The sequence below is a fragment of the Moschus berezovskii genome, chromosome 4, assembly GCF_049115385.1.
Source record: "Moschus berezovskii isolate FMDL1 chromosome 4, NW_MosBer_1.0, whole genome shotgun sequence".
Taxonomy (NCBI): Eukaryota; Metazoa; Chordata; class Mammalia; order Artiodactyla; family Moschidae; genus Moschus; species Moschus berezovskii.
The window spans coordinates 2,828,709-2,848,607 of record NC_142463.1 but is presented as its reverse complement, the minus strand read 5'-3'; the positions used below and the strand labels follow the sequence as shown (position 1 = coordinate 2,848,607).

Below are 19,899 nucleotides of genomic sequence, written 5' to 3'. Positions count from 1 at the left end.
ACTGGGAGTTACTCATGGGATGTGGAATTTCCTGAAATGTAAGGCATCTGAGCTCGTGGACACAAGCGTTCTGGAGCCTGCAGTGTTTGTTTGTGGATCCCGGCACTGCCTCTGTGAAGAGTTCAGCATGCGTTGTCTCGGGTAAAGGCCTCAGATGATTTTGCTGTGTGCGTGCTCAGTCGCTTTAGTCATGTCCAGACTCTTTGCGACCCTAAGGACTGTAGCCCGTCAGGCTCCTCTGTCCATGGGATTCTCCAGGCAAGAATACTGGAGTGGGTTGCCATGCCCTCCTCCAGGGGATCTTCCAGACCCAGGGATCGGCCCTGCGTCTCCTGCATTGCAAGCGGGGTTGTTTACCGCGGAGCCACCAGGGAAGCCCTTCGATTCTGCTGACGGTTCTGAAAGCTCTTCCGTGTTCTTCCATCTAATGATGAAATCCGACCCACAGAGGGAAGTGGCATGTGGATCATGCAGGCTGTTACTGCCTGGGATGGAAGGGGCACTGGGCCTGCCCGCCCGCCTTCCGGACGGGAAGACTACCACAGTAGAAACCCACACGTTTAGAAAAATGAGGCGACGCCTCCTCGTCTCGCCTCACGGCAAGCGCTCAGCGACAGGCTGGGTTGGGTGTGGGGGTGCTCACAGCCCCAGCCCACATGCACATCAGCACTCTCTGGCCAGAGCCAGGAAGGCACTGGACACGCTGGAACATGACGGGACCCCAGCCCAGGGCACCAAGGCCCCATCTTGTATTAATAAACAGGTTTCTTTTATTGGCTGCTTTTCTACCTGCTTTTTTTTTCTTTACTCTAAAAGTCACATATAATAGAAAACTTCTGATGAACTGAGGTGTTCAACCAGCTGCGATTTCATCAAACTTCTGTGATTTCCTTCTGCTATTTCAGGACTGAATTTCAGAAAATCAACCCAGTCTAAGCTCTGATCTGGGGAGATCTGAGACCTCCTGCTACAGGTTGGAGCAAACACCTACCTTTCACCTGCTTCACGCTTCTCAGGGCGTACTTGAGGGTCGCCAAGGTGCTGGCCTTCCCCTTGGCCTTCCTGTCCGTGGGGAGGTGGACCTTCAGCTCCTTCAGCGTTTTGATGAGCTCTTTGTGGGCATCAGGTTTGGTGGACTGCTCGCTGCTGTGGAGTTGAAGAAGGACATGATCACCCTAAGTGCTGCCTTCATGGTGCCTCTGGCCCAGCTTCCCCACTGGGGTGCGAGGATGCTGCGGTCTCTGTGTTCTTGGTGGGCACGCAGGATGCAGGGGGGGCCCCCACCAGCTGTGAAACCTAAACTGTCTGCAGACACGCCTTGTGTCCCTCGTAGGGAGAGGAACCGTCCTGGGAGAAGCAGTGCTCTAACCAGGTGAATGTTGGAAGGCATCCCTCCTGCTGGCTCTTCTCTACCAGCAAGGCCTACTGGTCCACCCACCGCCTGACCAGTGCGCCCCCTGCTGAGCTTTGTCTTCCTTCGGGTCTCAGGCAGAGAAGGAGTGAGTGACGGAGGGCCCAGGGGACAGCACGGTGGCGTCCTGGGACAAGGACGTGAACAGGGAGAGGAGAGGAGAGGAGACCAAGTGCATCAGGGGATCTTCAAATCCAAGAACACAGAGATGTGGGCACTTGCAGAGGGAGACAGGCTGTTAGACAGGATCCAGAGAGTGATGGGGCTGAGCCTCGGGGCTGACGGCATAGCGCCCCCAGGCCCGGGACTGAGCTCTGAATTTTGCCCCAGTGGTGATGGGAAAGCATCTGTCAATATGAAACTAAGGACATGTTTGTCACAAACACCTCAATAAAGAGGTCAGGAACGTTCCACGTATGTGTCTGAGATGCAGACAAGGCCTGCCAATTCAGAGCCGGAGGAGCTGCAGGCCTGCAGCACCGTCAGGGCTTGGAGCAGCCCGGGGGGCCAATCGTCTGAAAGGATGAGGCCGGACGCACTGAGGGCACAGCTGCTCAGACTGACGGGCTCCAACAGAAGCTCGAAAACAGTCACATCACCCCCACAACCTCGTCTCATGACAAACCTTTCTATCTCTCCAAAGGCTCTTAATGGAGAGAGTGGTAACTGGCCTTACCTGCAGCCGCTGGCAGACAGGTGGTGTTCAGACTTCGCCATCATCAGGCCCAAGGTTTCTGGACTAAAAGAACAAAAATAAATGCAAAACTCAGAAGAGCGTGTCCATCTCCGTCCTCCCCATCCACCCAGGGATGACAGGCTGGACCACACTGCAGCAAGTCAATTAGGAAAAACACGAGGTTAAGAGAAATAGAATGGAAAACCTCTGGATACCAGAGAAGGAAGTGCTGGGCGATACAAGCCCTAGGCTACAGTAGCAAGTTCGTGCTCTGTAAACCACTCAGCATCGTGCAGGGTTACCTGACTCTTCTACCTCCCAGGATCTCGTCATCACAACCCTACACCCACATCACCATTATAAGGAAGGACAGACCTCAGGAGAGTTTAGTTGTTAATAAGTTAAGACAGAGGATGAGATGGCATCACTGACTCGATGGACGTGAGTTTGAGTGAACTCCGGGAGTTGGTGGTGGACAGGGAGGCCTGGCGTGCTGTGATTCATGGGGTCACAGAGAGTCGGACACGACTGAGCGACTGAACTGAATTAAGATTTTCATAAGTCTTGAGACACTTGGTCATCATGACTTAAAGACTGCAAAAGCACTCACGCTACCACGGTATGAGACCCTGAGAAAACAAAGGCCTGGCCTCGCCTCAGGGGCCTCGGCCATACCCACCCCTGGCGAGCGCCCGGCGGCCCCACCAGCAGCCCCAGCTCCCGGCCGCTGCCGTCACAGTCGCTGCCCTGCGAGTCCTGCCCGGTCGAGCCATTCTCGTTGGTCTCGTTCCCGCTTGAGCCACCGCTCATGTCCACGTCCTCCTGGAGTGGGGCTTGGCTGGCCTGGGGCTCCACAGGCTCCTCAGAGGGGTTGCTGGGGCTGGGCGTGTAGTCGGCCCAGCCGTTCATGCTGGCTCCGGAGCAGAGCTGGCAGAGCAGAGATTGTGGTCAGGCACGCAGGGGCAGGCGGCCTGCCAGGAGGGACGCCCTGTTGGAACTCTCCTCCAGGTTCGCTGGAGGATGCGGGATCAGCGGTGTGGCTCCTGTGCCCTGGGCCCCCAGCTGCCCTGAACTGTGAGGGTGGCCCCGGGCATCCCCATGCTGATGGCCCTCCTGGGGATGGGGGTGCAGCGGGGTTCAGATTCCTTAGCCATCACAAGTTACGGGAGACCCAGAGCCGGGCTGCGGGTGGGGAGGCTTCGGGGGGAAGTGAGGCTGAGGGAGGGGGGTTACTGCGTGGAGAGGGCAGGGTGGTGGGAACCCTCACAACAGCAGGGGGCGGTGGGGTCCATATGAGGCCAGTGTGGGGCCCACACTTTGTGGGGTCCAAGAAGAGCCATGGACGGGTCGGAAGCAGCAGACTCCAGAAGCTTCGTTTGTTTATTTGGACAGAAAGTTTCGCTTCGGGCTGTGGGGGGGTAGGTGGGTGGAGCGGGACTGGAGAGAGGCTGGGGCAAGTCGACAGCGAGGACCCAGGGCAGGAGGGCTGCACGGAAGCCTGGGGACGGGAGACTGAGAGGCCGCGGGGTGAAAGCAGGGCTCCGGAGGTCCCGGCAGGACGCAGACCCTCCTGCAGACCCGGAGAGAGCTGGATGGAGGCCCCGCGTGAGCGGATGTGGTGAGGGTTAAGCAAAGTCGCTCAGTCGTATCCGACTCTTTGTGACCCCGTGGACTGTAGCCTACCAGGCTTCTGCGTCCACTGGAGTGGGTTACCATTTCCTTCTCCAGGGGATCTTCCCGACCCAGGGATCGGACCCGGGTCCCCCGCACTGGAGGCAGACGCTTTAACCTCTGAGCCACCGGGGAAGCCCGGTCAGGGTTAAGGAAACTGCGAACGATGCGCGGCTCTGGGGCAGCCAGGTATGTGTCCCTCCCCTGGGCCTGGAGGAGCAGGAGGGGCCAGCGGGGCCACTGAAGCAGTGGCAACCTGTGGCCTGAGGGTGGGGGCATAAACCCTGCTCCACTCTCCTCCTGGCCTTGGAGGTCAGGATGCCAGAAGGCGGGGGGACACACAGAAGCAGTCCCCAGAGGCCAGCCTTGGCCCCGAGCAGCGGCGGGAGAGCTGGAGGGCCCAGGCAGTGGATCCCCCCACCCAGAAGGCAGAATGTGCCCCCACGGCTTTCCCGTGGGGGTCTGGACTAGAGGCCTCAGGGCAAGGACGGTGGCTCTGCAGACAGTACGGGGGACGTGGCACGCGCTGGCTTGGGTAACTCCCGTGGTCACTGTCCACAGCGCACCAGGATCCTGTTCCAGGGAAAACAGGCAGAGATTTGCCCAGGCCTCACACACAGCAAGAGACAGCGCTGGATTCAGGGCCCCCTCCTCCCCAAGGATGGGGCCCGTGCAGAATCCAACCACAGCACTCTTTGGAAAACAAAAACAGCAGGTCTGATCAGACCCTGTCTGGTTCCCGAACCAATCAGCAGAAAGGAGCCAACATGCAGCTTTGGAAAAGAAGTGCAATAAAGACAAGAGAAATACAACCTCCAGGGCACAAGGAAACAAGCAAGTTTAGGACAGCACCGGTTCTGTATCACAAACAAAATCAAGAAATGATGGATTCAATGAAACACGTAACGAGAGATGAGCTAAAGCTGCAAACTGAGGTGAAAGGGTCACATTAGAAGAGAGAATTAGAAAGATAAAGCTTAGACTCGGCAGCGGGAAAGGTGAGAGGGAGAAACGTTTTAAACCTGCCCAGGGAAAGGGCTGATATCAAAGTCACAGTTTTTACCTGCAGATAACAGCTGTTTCTGCAAAAGACCCCATAACAATGAGACAGAAACTACAGAGAAAGACATCCATGGAAGGAAACCATCCTGAAGACAGATCTGTATGTGCCTGACTCCCTGAGCACCCGGCGAAATCACGTGAGAAGGGTTGAAGCCCAGCTGCATCCTGACAAAAGGATGTTTTCAAGGAAAAAGAAAATTCTACCCGTGGAAAAAGCAAACAGTTTCCCTGTGAAGGACACTAGGTCACGCTAGTCTTGGATGTCTCTGCTGTGGTAGCAGATCTTCAGAAGAGAAAGTCTACATGCCGAGAGGAGACAGCCAGGGCCACAGAGGAAGGCTGTTAGAGCATCTCACTGTGGTTTTAGATAGCTGCTGTTTACTGGTCCCGAATCACGAGAACCTCAAGCGCCAGCTCTCTGCTGCGAAAGTCAGGAACAAGCAAGCGTATCTACCACTCGGTCTTCAACATTCAGGGAAGTTCTAGCTAACGTGACAAAGAGTGAAAGGTGCTGACGTCTGGGCAGAGAGGCTGAGGACTAAGAACAGGCTGTTCCCACACAGAGAAGCACCAGGTAAGAGCTACTGACCTGGGAAGATGCTCAACCTCGTTAAGACACGAGCAAACACGCAAAGGATGAGGCTTCCAAAGGGTGGCAGGACTGGCAGCATCCTAGGCTGGCCAACAGGAGGGCTCCTGTTTTGGACCAACAAAGTCTTCCTGGAGCAGGGCTCTGGGCACGTCCGGCCATGCTTACAGCCTGGCCCCTCCTCACGCCTGGGAAGCTGCTTTGTCTATATAGAGACGTGTGAATGTGGGGTATGTAGGCAGAAAGACCCGGAAAGGACCACCGGCAAGGAAGCCACTGGCATCGTGTCCACCCAGCCCACCTGGGCGGGCCCAGCCTCAGCTGGCTCTGCTGCGGTCCACGCGGGGCAGCTGAGCTCCTCTCTGCCTGGGGCGCAGAGCACAGCTCTGTTCTGCATGGGGGTTGCCAGCGCAGCGGGGTCCGGGACCTCCCTGCAGCTGCCCCTCAGGCCTAGGCTGGGCTCTGACTTCAGGGGCCTGGCGCCTGCTACAGCACCCAACAGCCCGTACCAGCAGCTCCACCTTCTCCCAGACCTGTGGGCTCAGCATCCCCTGACTGGCCTTTCCCCACCGGGGTCACGGAGATGGCCAGGGTGTGGGAGCTTCGAGTCCCTCCCAGCTGTAGCACAGGGCCTGGCGTATGGTGTAAGGGCACAAGCCCTGGGACATTTACGCGGAGGGGATACTATGTACCCAGTAAAAAGATGGAAGCCAGGCACACTGCTGCGGGAAGACCCCGGGGCATAAACGGACGGCCACAGAACAGGAGCCGCTGTAAGGACGACAGGTGGCCGTCTGCAGGGCAGATCCCCGCCCGCCTCTGCCTATAGCACCGGGGCCAGTGAGTGCAGAGAACGGGACAGACGGCCTTCTTGCCCTCGTGGAGCTCAGCTCCTAGTGTGGAAAGCAGACTGTCAGTGAGGGAACGGTGTGCAGGGCAGATGAGGGAGGCTGAGACAGGAGCAGAGCAGGGCTCCAAGCGTGGGAGCGGCTGGGAGCGAATCGGGAAGGGCGACCAGGGAAGGCCCACACACGGTGACGTGTGGCCTCGCATTTGCACCCCTGGGTTGTGCTCACTCAGAGCCCCATGGCCACACTCCCCCAAGCCTGCAGGCCTCGCTTCTCCCTGGTCCCTGCGGGGCCCACACCCGAGGAGTCTCTGCCGGATACGTGTGACCTTGGATGAAGTGCCAAGGTCACCATGGGGTGAGCCCCGGCTTCACCCTCTGCTGCAGCCAAAGGGCCGGGTGAGGCAGCTGGATCCGAGGGGGCTTGCGCCCTCTGGGTGAGCTGGGACCACGGCCCTCAAGGGCAGTGCTGCCTCTCCATCCCTCCCTCGAACAGATTGTCCTTTTCTCTGCATCCTTCCTTCATCTTTTTTTGGATAGTTTTTTCAATGAGACCCCAAGGGGCTGAGTGGCCAGCTGGGTGTCTGTGAAGCAGGGTGTCATTGTATGTGTGTGTGTGTGTGTGTGTGTGCACACGTGTGCGTATGCACGTGTGCGTATGCATGTGTGTGTATGCGTGTGCGCATGTGTGTGCATGCACATGTGTGTATGCATGTGTGTGTGTATGCACGTGTGTGTGTGTGTCACAGTCGTCTCCTCTGCACTCCGCACTCCCTCACCTCAGCTGCCCTGGGATTACACCTCCCAGTACAGGACCAGCATTTAAGTCTTAGCCTGCACGATCCTTTTAAGAGAACCCAAACCAAGACAGACTGAAGAGACTGAGGGGATGGGCCAGGGGGCCGGCAAGTGCAAAGGTCCTGAGGCCTGCGGGTCTGAGGCAGATGGATGAGTCTGGGGCAGAGGGCCAGGTGGAAGGCAGGTGGCTGACGTGAGGTCAGAGCCAGGTCGTGGCTGCTTTCTGCGTGAGATGGAAAGTGCTATAGGGTTCTGTGCAACAAGGTCTGACTCATGTGTCAGCAGGGTTACAGGGCAGAGAAAGGTGGGAGGTGGGACACCTGTTAGGGGCTCCTCTGTGCTTTGCTTGCTTCCCAGGGCTCCCTGGACACTACCTGTCTCCCCCACAGCCCTCCCCAGATAAGCAGAGGGGTGGGGCCTTTCTGCTGAGTTAATTCTGAAGGGGAGGGGGCGGCAGTGGAAGGCTAAGTGACCAGACCCTGGACAGTGGGACCTCTGGCAGGTTACTCTACTTCCTAACCACGGTCCTCGGCAAGTTTCCGCACGTCCTGGGGCCCTGATTCCCCATCTGTAAGGGGAGCCACAGCAGCACCCACCACCCACTGGCTGCTTAGAGGCTTGAAGGACAGCGGTTCCATGTATGGAATGCAGCGAGCCTCCAGCAAGGGCTGGCTTTTACGGTCCCTAGGGGCTTCCCTGGTGGCTCTGACAGTAAAAAGTCCTCCTGCAATGCGGGAGACCGGGGTTTGATCCCTGGGTTGGGAAGATCCCCTGGAGGAGGGCAAGGCAACCCAATGCAGTATTCTTCCCCGGAGAATCTCCTGGACAGAGGAGCCTGGCGGGCTACAGTCCATGGGGTTGCAAAGAGTCGGACACGACTGAGCGACTAAGCACAGCACAGCCAATCACGAGAGGAAAAGAGGCAGGGCAAGGAGACCAGCCCTGGGTGTTCACTGGAAGGACTGATGCTGAAGCTGAAGCTCCAATACTCTGGCACCTCATACGAAGAGCTGACTCACTGGAAAAGACCCTGATGCTGGGAGGGATTGGGGGCAGGAGGAGAAGGGGATGACAGAGCATGAGATGGCTGGATGGCATCACCGACTCGATGGACGTGAGTTTGAGTGAACTCCGGGAGTTGGTGATGGACACGGAGGCCTGGCGTGCTGTGCTTCATGGGGTCGCAAAGAGTTGGACACGACTGAGTGACTGAACTGAAGAAAAAAACAATTTTTTTTTTTAAAGGAGATAGTTCATTATCATGGAGAAGGCAATGGCAACCCACTCCAGTGTCCTTGCCTGGAGAATCCCAGGGAAGGGGGAGCCTGGTGGGCTTCCGTCTACGGGGTCACACAAAGTCGGACAAGACTGAAGTGACTTAGCAGCAGTAGCAGTAGCAGTTCATTATCAAGAGTGCTGTCTCTGGCAGCCCCATGGAGGAGGCTTGGCACACCATGCTTCCACACACCTGGGGCTTGTCGTCCAGCTCCTTGAAGAAGCCCTGGTTTTCACGGGTCCCAGCCCCTGAGAGCGTAGGGCAAGCATGGCAGAAACGGGAGACAACACACTAACCGTCTGAGCTTCATTATTCCAGAAAATGCGTCGCTCAGCACTGACAGCTCTAACTGACTGACCTCATTTTGCCAAGCTGGCAAAACCAACGTGCCTGTCAAAGCAGACTTTGCCTCCTGCCTTCCACAAACGTCCACTGAGCGCCCGCCCTTGCCAGCATGACAGGGCTCCGTGGAAGCATCAGGAAGCCAGTGTTTCCACCAGGGCAGCAGGGGCAGGGGGACGTTCCTCATGAACCCAGGGGACCCGGGGAGGAAGGGACCATTTGGCTGCAGAGGGGCTAAGGGGAAGGCAGAGGGGCACCCGCTGTGAGAGACCCTCCACGGACACTCCTGAGACAGCCACACGCGGGAGATGCTCTTGGGAACAGCCAGACAGAAGGAAAGTTGCTGAGCTCACATCCTTGACCCGGGCCCCTGACCGCGTCTTCAGCAGCCGGGGCTGCCTGGCCGGGACAGAGGAACACTTAGAAAGTGCCGTCCATGATGAGATCACCGTCTGGGCTGGCTTCACGGCACTTGGGACAGGGAGAAAGCCAGCAGGGAGGTGGAAGAGAGCAGAAACCCACTGATGCTGGCTGGGGCCTTCATTCCCTGTCCTCTCTGCTTGTACACACGCTCACAGTTTCCACAATAAACAGTAGAAAGAAACGGGGAACAAAAACATGGCCTGAGCCCCAGCGCCGCCCTCTACCAGCACTGCCAGGACGGTAAATGCTTCCTGCGCTCACCACCCCTGGTCTGAGGGGGACGTGCCCTTCTGTGCAGAAAGCAGAGACCAGAAATCAGGGCAGGCTCAATCACTGAAGACCCTCGGTGAGCTGAAACGGAAGACGACACAGCTGCCGATGGTGACGCCTGGCTGTGTGTCCACAAACCGAGCCCCCAGCCCTAGAGGCAGGACGCCGCTGGCCCCCAGGGGCCCCTGGTGGTCCCCACCCCCACCCCTGCTCCCCACTTCCACCCCAGGGCCCCGCGAGCCTGAGTTCTCATAGCCTGGCTCATTCCCCGTTTCTGAACTTTCTGTAACAGGGACCTCACAGCCTGCACTTTGTTTCTGCAAGCCCTCGTATTTTACAACCCCAAATATTATAACCCAGTTGCTACTTCCTGGCAGGAGCCAATTCCCTGAGGCCGGGCTGCTGTAATCTGGAGAAAATGTTTGTCCTGCTGAACAAACACTGGCACTCTCCATGGAAACCGTTGGTAACCAAGGAAAATGTGACTGCAGCCGTCCAAATACGGAAGAGAAGGTGGCTGGGGAGAGGCGTGTTCCCCTCCCTAAGACCCCGCAGGCACTCTTAGCTCCATCGCCTTCAAGAAGCATAAGATTTAAAACAACAACGCAAAAGCCTCTTGCTTTTGCTTAAGGCTGGCTTTAGCATCTGGGTGCCCGGGACCAGCCCAGCTGTTCCAGTTCTTCTCAGGAAGGGGACGAGGACTCTCAAGGCCTTCAGGGGCTGGGGAGGGTCCAGCACTTGGCCCGCAGCCGCCCCCATCTTCCGAACTGCCCGCCTCTGACAACACAGAGGCCTTGGCCCTGTCCTTGACCTGCACTACTCGCCGGCTCACTGACGGCTTCTGATCTGCTCTCAACTTGGAGATACAGTGACCAGCTTGTTGCAGAGGTGTCTACAGAGAGCTCAGAGGTCGGGGCGGGCCCCATCTCGGGTACTTCGTGGGTTGGCAGGTGGGCCTGCCTTCCGCAGGCTGCGGAGCGTCTGCAGAGCTGTCACTGGCGTGTGTTTCTAGTCAGTTTTGCCGAATACGGTAGTTCTCAGTGGCGCTCTTTCTCTGGACAGAACGCTGAGAGGCCCCGCCAGCGACTCAGGGACCTGCCAGAGCCTGTGATTTGTTGAGGCCCCGTGAGGTTGTTACATCATCATTTAAAAACACAGGCGTGCCCACCAGTTATTTTTCTGAAAGTTCAGTGTGGGTGAGAAATAGTACAAACGAGAGGAAATTTCCCTGCTTCCTTCTAAGCCTCACAGAGTAACACCGTGTGCCCTCAAGTCAGAACTTGTGTCTCCTGTGGAAATCGTGTGCAGAGGAACAGAATCCAAAAGGCTAGTGATGTATGTACACCACTACGTATAGTTGTCTCTAGACTAAACAGAACCTACTGTACAGAGCAGGGAAAGCTACTGAAATGTTGCATGGTGATTGAGAGGCGCTGGAGATCTGAGAAAGCGGGGGTATACGTCTATGTAGAGTCAGACACGACTCAATGAGCACATGACCACAACAGCTGATCCACTTTGCTGTACGGCAGAAATGAACACACTGCCAAGCAACTATACTCCGATAAGAAGGGAAAAACAAAAAAAGCTAGCGATGGAAGCAGACCTCAGAGATCACCCGCCCTGAGCCCGGTGCACCGGAGCCCTGGAGGCGGGTGTGTGGGGGAGCTGGGTCACCCAGTAGGAGCCCAGGGCCCAGCAGGCGACAGCCCCCCACGCCCCCAGTGTCCAGACCCCACTGCAAGCCCGGGCTGCGTCCGTCCTGAGCCAGTGAATCACGGAGGGACGACAGCAACAGATAACTGCCAATACCCACAGCGCCATCCCTGTTAGTGTATAACGTTGCCTCCACTTAAGAAACAGTAGTCCCTTTCCTCATTTTACTCAGATGCCCTACAAAAAGTGGTTGTTTGTTGTTTAGTCGCTGAGTCGTGGCGGACTCTTTTGCGACCTGATGGACTGTAGCCTTCCAGGCTTCTTTGTCCGTGGGATTTCCCAGGCAAGAAAACTGGAGGGGGTTGCCTTTTCCTTCTCCAGGGCATCTTCCCGACCCACTAATCACTTTTTGTGAGGAAAAAAAAATCACTTTCTTCGTAACAAAAAGTGATTAGCCTTGAATTTAAAACTCAGTTTCGAAGGAAAGCCTTCAGGTAGAGAGCTCTGTTCCCTCCTTAGCCACACCAGCCCAGGACCACAAACCATGGCTGGGGGTAGGGGCTGGGCAACTCCCTTTTGCAGCAAGAGAGGAGGCCAGTGGCCCTGCTGCATTGGATGTGGGCGATGAGAGGTATTCGTGGAGGGGCTTCTGCCATGGAGCTGGGGTTCTTAATGTTAGGGGGACCTGAGGGCCCTCGCCCTCCAAATTCCAGCTCACTTAAGATTCAGCAACACCCAATCCCAGGCCTTCGAAGAACTGAAGTTCATCCTGACCCAGATGAAGACCCTCAGGATGATGGAAAGACCCTGCAGGCACCCTGATCCTGGGCTTGGCCCTGCAATGCTTTGTGTCCAGCAGACAGCTGGGCCTCAGTTTCCTCATCTGTCAAGCTAAGGGGTTACCCTGGATGATTTCCAGGGCACCGTATGGCTCTGTTTTTCTGTGAGTATGAATCAACTTTCCCAACTGGTTTCTTCTGTGTAGGTTACCGAAGCCCCGGCAACCGAGTTGTCATCCCTTACCCTGGCCTTCCTGGAGGGGTAAGCAAGCCACCTCCCCTACTCCCCACCGCCACCCACACACACTGGTTCCTGTCCAAGACTTGGCAGCCAAAGTCCAGCCCAGAAGGATAATGTGATGGCTGTATCACAAAGCAGGACCCTCCCCCTTCTTCTGCTGGACCTAGGAGAGGGAATAAACACAGAGTCCAGGGTGGGCAAAGGGGATGAGCATCTGTGCTCAGGTCCAGTATCTGTCTTGTCCTTCTGCTCACCCACTCGAGGGGACCTACGGGCTGTCCAGCTAGGGCTCCTAGACTAGTGCCCACCAGTGGCTTTTCCCGAGCTGGAGACTTGGCTCTGTGTCCTCAAGAGCAGGAAGCCAGCTCCCTAAGGGGCCCTCCATCTTCCCAGAGCCTGTGGCACTGACCCTTGGTTGCCTCAACCTTCCTCAGCCTTCCCCCCTTGGGGGATGGGGGAAAGAGGGGGAGAAGAGGAAGGGTTCCTAAAAGAGAATCCTCTAGAGAAGGACAGCTCGCTGCACAGCCCCTCAGTAGCTCTGTAACCTCAGACATGGGCCTGACCTCTCTGGATCTCAGTTTCTTGATCTGCGAAATGGGAATAACGGTCCCCCCCGCCCCAGGCCGGTTTCAGAATGAGTGAAATAGCCCAGCAGACCCTCCGATCGCATCTCTGTGGACTAGAGGAGCCTCTGCCGTCGCCCGGAGCCGGCCCGCGGAGACCCCAGGCCACCACCGCCCCCCTCTACCCCCGAGGCAGGGACCGGGGCTGTCCCGCCGGCGGTTACGTAACCAGAGAGCCAGGCGGCCAGACGCCGGTCCGCGCCCAGGCCGGCCCGCCACGCCCGCCGCGCCGCGCGCACTCACCGGAGCCGCGTCCTAACCAGTCCGCTGGACGGTCCGGCGCTGCCCGCCTACCCCGCCGCCGCCGCCGCCGCCGCCAGCAGCGCGTATCCCGCAGGGCCGCTCGCCGCCGCCGCCGCGCACTCGCCGCTGTCACATAGTGGAAAACGTGACCGCTCTCCGCGCCCGCCCCCGGCGCCCTCCATTGGCCGTTGTGCCGCCTCATCTGCATACTGTGGGGGCGGGGCCTGCGGGCGCCGTGCGTCCATTGGCCGCGGCGTCCGTCGCTCTCTTTACATAAGACGCACATGGAACTCCATGTTCCCCGATTCGGTTCCTCAATGGAGACGCGGTGGCCCGTGGCCCCCCCGCCTCGTCCTCTGGAGTGGTCCCTTCCACTTCCGGCCGCGGCGCCTTCCATTCAAGACGAAGGGCATCCGCGGGCACGGGGAGCGCGGAGTGGCGCGTACCACTGCGGGGAGGGGGCGGGCTGGGCGCGGGTAGGGGAGGGGCTCCAGGGCACCCCTGCCAGGCCCTCCGCGGGAGCCGAATCCTCGCTGAAGCCCACCCCGAGAGACCGTCACCTCGTGCCACGGCCAGAGAGGCCCCCCCACCCCCCGCAAACCTCTTCATTCACTCCCTTTCATTCATTTACTCCGTGTCCATTCATAGCTAGCTGCAGACTGGGCGGCTCTGCGGGAGCTTCGGGTGCACGCCCACCCAGGCAACCGAGGTCGACACTAGCCTAGATCTGTCAGGACACGTAGCTTCCAGGTGGCCTTTTCTTACTTTTCAGATCATGCGTCGCAAGTTTTGGTTCAGCAAATAGGGTCCTTGTTACTAAGGGGATGGCCAAAAAAGAAATAAATGATGTTGTCCGTGCCCCCAAATCGCGTCATTCGGGAGAAAGGACCATCTCATGAAAAGGGAACTTAATCAAATACTAAACTGGGCGGTGTGAATCAGAAATTAACCGGGGCAAGAGTTATGCGCACAGGTTCCATGGAGGAGGCAGCACTTGAAGAGTGGCGTTTGGAAAAGAGGGTTTTCCGAAGGCAGAAGCCACAAAGACATGAGCTGGGTATAGCAGGCTCTGGGAGAGAGCTCTGTACTCAGCACCTTGGCTGCGGCCATTTGCTCTTCAATAAGCACTGTTTGGGGCTTGTGAAGAAGCCCCCAGCCTTCTGTCTATAAAAGTGTCAGGAGAGGGACTTACCTGGTGGTCCGGTGGATAGGACTCCCGGCTTCCATGCATGAGGCTCAAGTTCTATGCCTGGTTGGGGACTAAGATCCCACATGCTTTATGGCATAGCCAAAAAAAATTTTTTAAGGGTCAGGAGAGTAGAACTTCCTCTCAGACCAGGTAGAGGGCCAGGGCTTTCTGGTGGGACCCGAAACACAGGCAGGCTCCAAGGCAGCTCAGCTGCACCCTGCTCTGAAATTGCAGGGTCCGACGTGGGAAGCAAGGTTGGTTGGGCTTGGAAGGGCAGAGGGGGCCTGTGGAATCTCCCTCCACTTGTACATTCTTCTTCCTGGGTGCTCCTGGTAGATTAGGGATGGGAAGGAAGGAAGAGTCATGATCTGGTGGCCTGAAGCAGACTAAGCTGCTAGTTCTGGAAGCCAAACACACATTGAGGATTTCCCCTGCCCTCGGCAAAGTGTGTGTGCAACTTCCTCGGACACAGATGCAAAGGCGGGGAATGCCAAGTTCATCAGGACAGTCCTTCCCACATAAGTCCTGGCAGCCCAGCTGCGCGCTGCACACTCCTTGCTGAGAATGGCCTCTCCTTTTGTCTGTTATTGACACCTCGACTTTGACTCCCTGCCCCCTCCTGAATAAACCTACACAAATGCCAAGCAAATCCAGGCCAGCTGCACCTTGCACACACCCAGAGCCTTTTGTTTCTTCACCTACATTGACGTCAAGGATAGGCTCCTTTGTTCTGGAAGTGAGAGGAAACAGACAGCTCATTCACAGCACACAGAGATTCTCCTCCTGCTCAGCCTTTCTTTGGTCTTGCTCCATATCCAGGCTTCAGCCCAATGTCTTATTTCCTATCTAAATTTAGCCTTTTCTATTTCCACCTATCAGTTCAGTCACTCAGTTGTGTCCGACTCCTTGTGACCCCATGGACTGTGGCACAATAGGCTTCCCTGTCCATCACCAGCTCCCAGAGTTTGCCCAAGTTCGTGTCCATTGAGTTGGTGATGCCACGCAACCATCTCACCCTCTGTTGTCCCCTTCTCCTCCTGCCCTCAATCTTTACCAGCATCAGGGTCTTTTCAAAAATGAGTCAGTTCTTCACTTCAGGTGGCCAAAGTATTGGAGTTTCAGCTTCAGCATCAGTCCTTCCAATCAATATTCAGGACTGATTTCCTTTAGGATGGACTGGTTGGATCTCCTTGCAGTCCAAGGGACTCTCAAGCGTCCTCTTCAACACCACAATTCAAAAGCATCAATTCTTTGGCACTCGGCTTCTTTATAGTCCAACTCTCACATTCATATATGACTACTGGAAAAAACATTAGCTTTGACTAGACTGACCTTTGTCTGCAAAGTAACTTCTCTGCTTTTTAAATATGCTGTCTAGGTTGGTTATATCCCAGCAGCAAGTGTCTTTTAATTTCATCACGTCAGTCACCATCTGCAGTGATTTTGGAGCCCAAGAATATAAAAAGTCTGTCACGGTTTCCATTGTTTCCCCATCTATTTGCCATGAAGTGATGGGACTGGATGCCATGTTCTTAGTTTCCACCCATAAATCTGGTAAAAAGTGAAATCCATTATTTTAGGAATTATCAAACACTGTGAACCTTGACAACTCTTTGGAACTGAATCTGTGTTCAGTGTCTCACGGCTCCTGTCTTCATTCTTGTTGTTGGAAATGTTCATTCACTCCACTAATGCTTGGTGACACCTGAGTATTGGGGGTGTGCAAAGATGCATCTCATTGGAGCCTCTGCTTATAAGGAGTTCACAACGTAGGAGGGGTGATGGAGGAGGTCTGGGGACAATTTCAAATAAGATGGGTTATGAGTCCCGGGAGAACAGCATAGATCTGGTGGAAGTGTCCATCCCAGTGCCAGCTGCGGGGTGGTAACTTTCAGAGCCAAGGTGATGGGTGAGCATGGGTGTGTGTGTGTGCGTGTGAATGCGTGTGTGTGCATTCAGGTGCACACATTAGTGCTTTCAGGTTGCAGGAGGAGGGGAGAAGATATCCTCTCCTGGTCAGTCTATCCTGACCCAGAAATGTCCTTGGATTAGCTGTCACCTCTTGCACAGGACTCTTGGCCCTGGGGAAGGCAGGCGAGCAAGAAGGAAACCTGGGTGTAGGGGTGGCGGCCAGGGTCCCAGCTGCCTGAGAAATGCTGTCCGTGGAAAGAACTGGCCTCTCGTCTCGGACTTCTCCCTGCCTCCCAGTTGCTCGGCCCTGCACCCCCGCCCACTCAGCCTGGGCCCTGCCTGGAGGACCTCTCCGCGCCGGGCCTCCGGGCCTCGGTGTCCCTGCCAGGACACTTGCTGGCTCACTCGCTCACTCCTGCACTTAGTCGGCCAGCTGTTTACTGGGCAACTGCTGCATGACGAGCACTGAGCTGGCCACCACTTCTCTGGTCCTGGATCCCGTGCTCTGTGAGCCGGTGAGCTAAGGCACGAGCTGGGAACAGAATGATGAGGTCTGTGAGTGGGGAGGGGGCGCTCATGTCCTCTCTAGGCAGATGTAGGTGACCCTGTCGGCCTGTCTGGCTTCACAGAGCTCCTTCCTGGGTTTAGGGACCCTGGAGATGAGAACTCGAACCCTGAACCTCCCTCTCCGGCCTCCACCATGCTGGGCACTGGGCACTGAGGCAGCTCCTGTCTGGGAGACCCTTAGCCAACTCCCAAAGTGGGACCGAAGCTCATGGGCAGCTCTGTCCAGGGTCTGAAGACATGAGTGAGACAAGGCCCACCTGCTCCTATGGTTGAGAAGGTTCCTGAACCGGGCAGGGACAAGCCGGCTAGCGCTTCTCTCTGGCTGCAAGATGGTCTGGGAGCCAGCGGAGAGAAGGTGTCTATATTGTGCTGGCCACCTATTGAGAAGGGCTTTTGGGTTTTAAACTAAATACAGATGCAGGGAAGATGGTCCTCTGTTTTGGGGACACATGTGTTCATGCTGCGTGTGCACGACACGTGTGTGTGTGTGTGTGTGTGTGCGCGCGCGCGCGCGCGTGTGTGTGTCCACAGTCCTCCCCAGGAAGTCGTAGACTAGGTCATCCACAACGAGCAGGCATCTTCTGCCTTTCTTCACCTCAACCTGGAGAAGAGACTCCGTAAAGGACTGAACGTGTCTGCATGGCGCTGCCTGGCCTGGAGAGCTGGCCTCCGCAGCTACATTGTCCCCTTGCAAGTGGCATCCTCAGTGTCACAGTTCTGATGGCACAGGGTAGGGCCTCCATACAAAGTAGAATAAAAGTGGTGATGGTGGATATCCTTGCCCAGTTCCCAGCTTGACAAAAAGTGCTCAGTATTTCTCCATGAATTATGATGTGAGCTGCAGTTGTTTAGTTTTCTGTAGACGTCTTTTGTCATATAGAGAAAGTGTCCTTCTATTGTATTATTATTGATATAATTATTGGGCTTCCCTGGTGGCTCAGACGGTAAGGAATCTGCCTGCAATGCAGGAGACCTGGGTTTGATCCCTGGGTTGTGAAGATCCCCTGGAGAAGGGAATGGCTACACACTCCAGTATTCTTGCCTGGAGAGTCCCATGGACACAGGGGCCTGGTAGGCTACAGTCCAAAGGGTAGCAAAGAGTTGGACATGACTAGAATTATTATCTGTTAGTACTAATCTACATTAATGCAAACATTATTCTTTATTATTATCTTAGTACTTTGCTGAGAGCTTTCTTTTCCCTTGATGGCCATGCTACACAGCTTGCGGGATCTTAGTTCCCCGACCAGGAGTTGAGCCACGGCCCCCAGCAGTAGAAGAGTGGAGTCCTAACCACGGACCGCCAGGGAATTTCCTCTGAGAGTGTTTTAAAACCATATACTGACACAACGACGTTTAGCCCATGGCAATTATTATTATTTAAAAATGTCTCCCCCAATTAATCTATTTTTGCAGATCTGAAGATAGTTTAAACCACCATAACTTTGTCTCTACCACACAACACTCCGTATAGACCTGCTTACTTCATTATTGTATCTTAAAACAAAAAACCTAAATGAATAAAAAAAAAGTTAGTGCCCAAGACTGCACTTTTTCATGTTGTCAGTTTCTTATTTTTGCTAGAGGAACCTGATGGTTAAACGTGTGCCTCACTGAATTCTCTTGCTCTCTGTTTCACAAATAAAAGGCATGGTCTTAACAGAAGCCAGAAAACTGTTTGCGATCGTGTCACATGAGGAAGGATTAAAACTTCCAACTTCCTGGTCGTGAGGTGTTAAAGGTAACCAGGGCTTAGCTGTGATGATGAATGTTGTGCTCTAGATGAGGGGGAGGGAGCTAGCAGTGGGTAGGTTGAGTTTGCCCGTCAGAATTTTGCCTCGAGCCTTTGAGGGCTGGTGTATGGGTCAGGTTTTCTGGTGTCTGGAAGCTTGAGGCCCCTTCACAGAGTTTCTGGACCACTGGTAGCCCTCACTCTCCTGGAAAGGCCCTAGAAAGACAGCTTGCCAACAAGGCCCGCATGTCTGCGGTGACCCCCTTATCTGAAGTGCCCCTTTCTTCGGAGGACAGAGGGTCTCTCCTTGGTCAGCATGCCCTCCAGTGGGTGTCTGGGGCTATGGGCTGGACCAGGGCCCCTGGGACAGAGTCTCTAGCCCTGACACACTCTGCCAGGTGTGTGTCCCAAGGCGGGCTCGGCCAGCATTGCTGGGGTTGGTACTGAAGCTGGCACCCCACCCCCACAAGCATGCCTATCCCAGGGCAGTGTCTGGAATGGGAGCCCTGTGCTCTTCGGGGGCCAAGAAGGGCCTTCGCTGCAGGGTGAGTGGCCCTTCAGGAGGCTGAGGTGGGTCCACGTCCACGGTGGGCCTGGACGCCAGGAGGCCCCTGCCCCGGACGAGCTGTGACCGCGGGCAGTGCCCTGTGTGCACACTCTTCTTTCATTCTTATCTCTGGTCCCTTTACAAAGACCCCTTGATATCAGGACACACTAAGGAATCGTGCAGAGCTGTGTCTCGTGTCCCAGAGGAGAAACAGGAGACGGACTTTGCAAAATGATCCCATCCCCTCCCTGCCTGCACCTGCAGAGCCTGGGAACCAGGCGGCCGAAGTCCGAACTCCAGTGTTCCTCTTGTCCCCTGGACGTTCTCCCCGCCCCAAATCTCTCTCTACGCTGCAGCTGGCCAGGCCCCTGAACCCTCCTAGTTCAGTTCAGTTCAGTCGCTCAGTCCTGTCCGACTCTTTGCGACCCCAAGGACTGCAGCACGCCATGCCTCCCTGTCCATCACCAACTCCCGAAACTTACTTAAACTCATGCCCATCGAGTCGGTGATGCCATCCAATCATCTCATCCTCTGTCGTCCCCTTCTCCTCCTACCTTCAATCTTTCCCAGCATCAGGGTCTTTTCTAATGAGTCAGTTCTTTGCACCCTCCTAACCCCCCTTTACATACCGAGGGGCTCGCAGTGGGGGAGGAGTCGGGGGTGCAGATGGCTGGAGTGCTCGTCCTGCCTGTGGATGCCCATCCACCGCTGGTCCACGCAGCCATGCTGCCCACAGTGCCTCTCCTGGGTGGCAGGACCCCTGCCTGCTGCTGAGCCTCTGCCTGCGAGTTTTCCGTCTGTAAACTGGGGCCATGACTCACCCTATGTCACCTGCCACGTTGGTCTTTGCTCACCTGCTTCTCCTTGGTGCACAGGGTGGAAAACGCACCACTAGCGCCCAGACGAAAGCTCAAAGCAACAAAGGGGTTTGGCTAGACCGCTCTCTCGGGATGGCCAGCATTCCCTCTGCAGGTGGGGACGGGTCGCCTGGCTGAGTTGTCAAGGCAGGAGCCCAGGGTTCTTAGCTGTGGACAGCAGCAGCCTTG

The 19,899-nt window shown here is 56.1% G+C and overlaps 1 protein-coding gene across 4 annotated transcripts in view; it reads right to left on the bottom strand.

Annotated features, from left to right (window-relative positions):
* PER2 (period circadian regulator 2) overlaps positions 1-14,707 on the bottom strand; it is a 44,814-nt gene extending 30,107 nt beyond the window's left edge. Inside the window, exons 1-4 of one of the 4 annotated variants that reach the window (XM_055401768.2) lie at positions 14,100-14,707; positions 2,767-3,014; positions 2,088-2,150; positions 992-1,146 (exon numbers count right to left, since the gene is read on the bottom strand). In XM_055401768.2, coding sequence (XP_055257743.2) covers positions 992-1,146; positions 2,088-2,150; positions 2,767-3,014; positions 14,100-14,138 — 505 coding nt within the window. In that variant the 5' untranslated portion in view covers positions 14,139-14,707. Of the gene's footprint in view, positions 1-991; positions 1,147-2,087; positions 2,151-2,766; positions 3,015-12,907; positions 13,053-14,099 lie in introns of those variants that run through there. The other 3 variants (XM_055401769.2, XM_055401770.2, XM_055401771.2) reach the window with 3 other exon arrangements.
* Between the last annotated feature and the right edge of the window lie 5,192 nt (positions 14,708-19,899).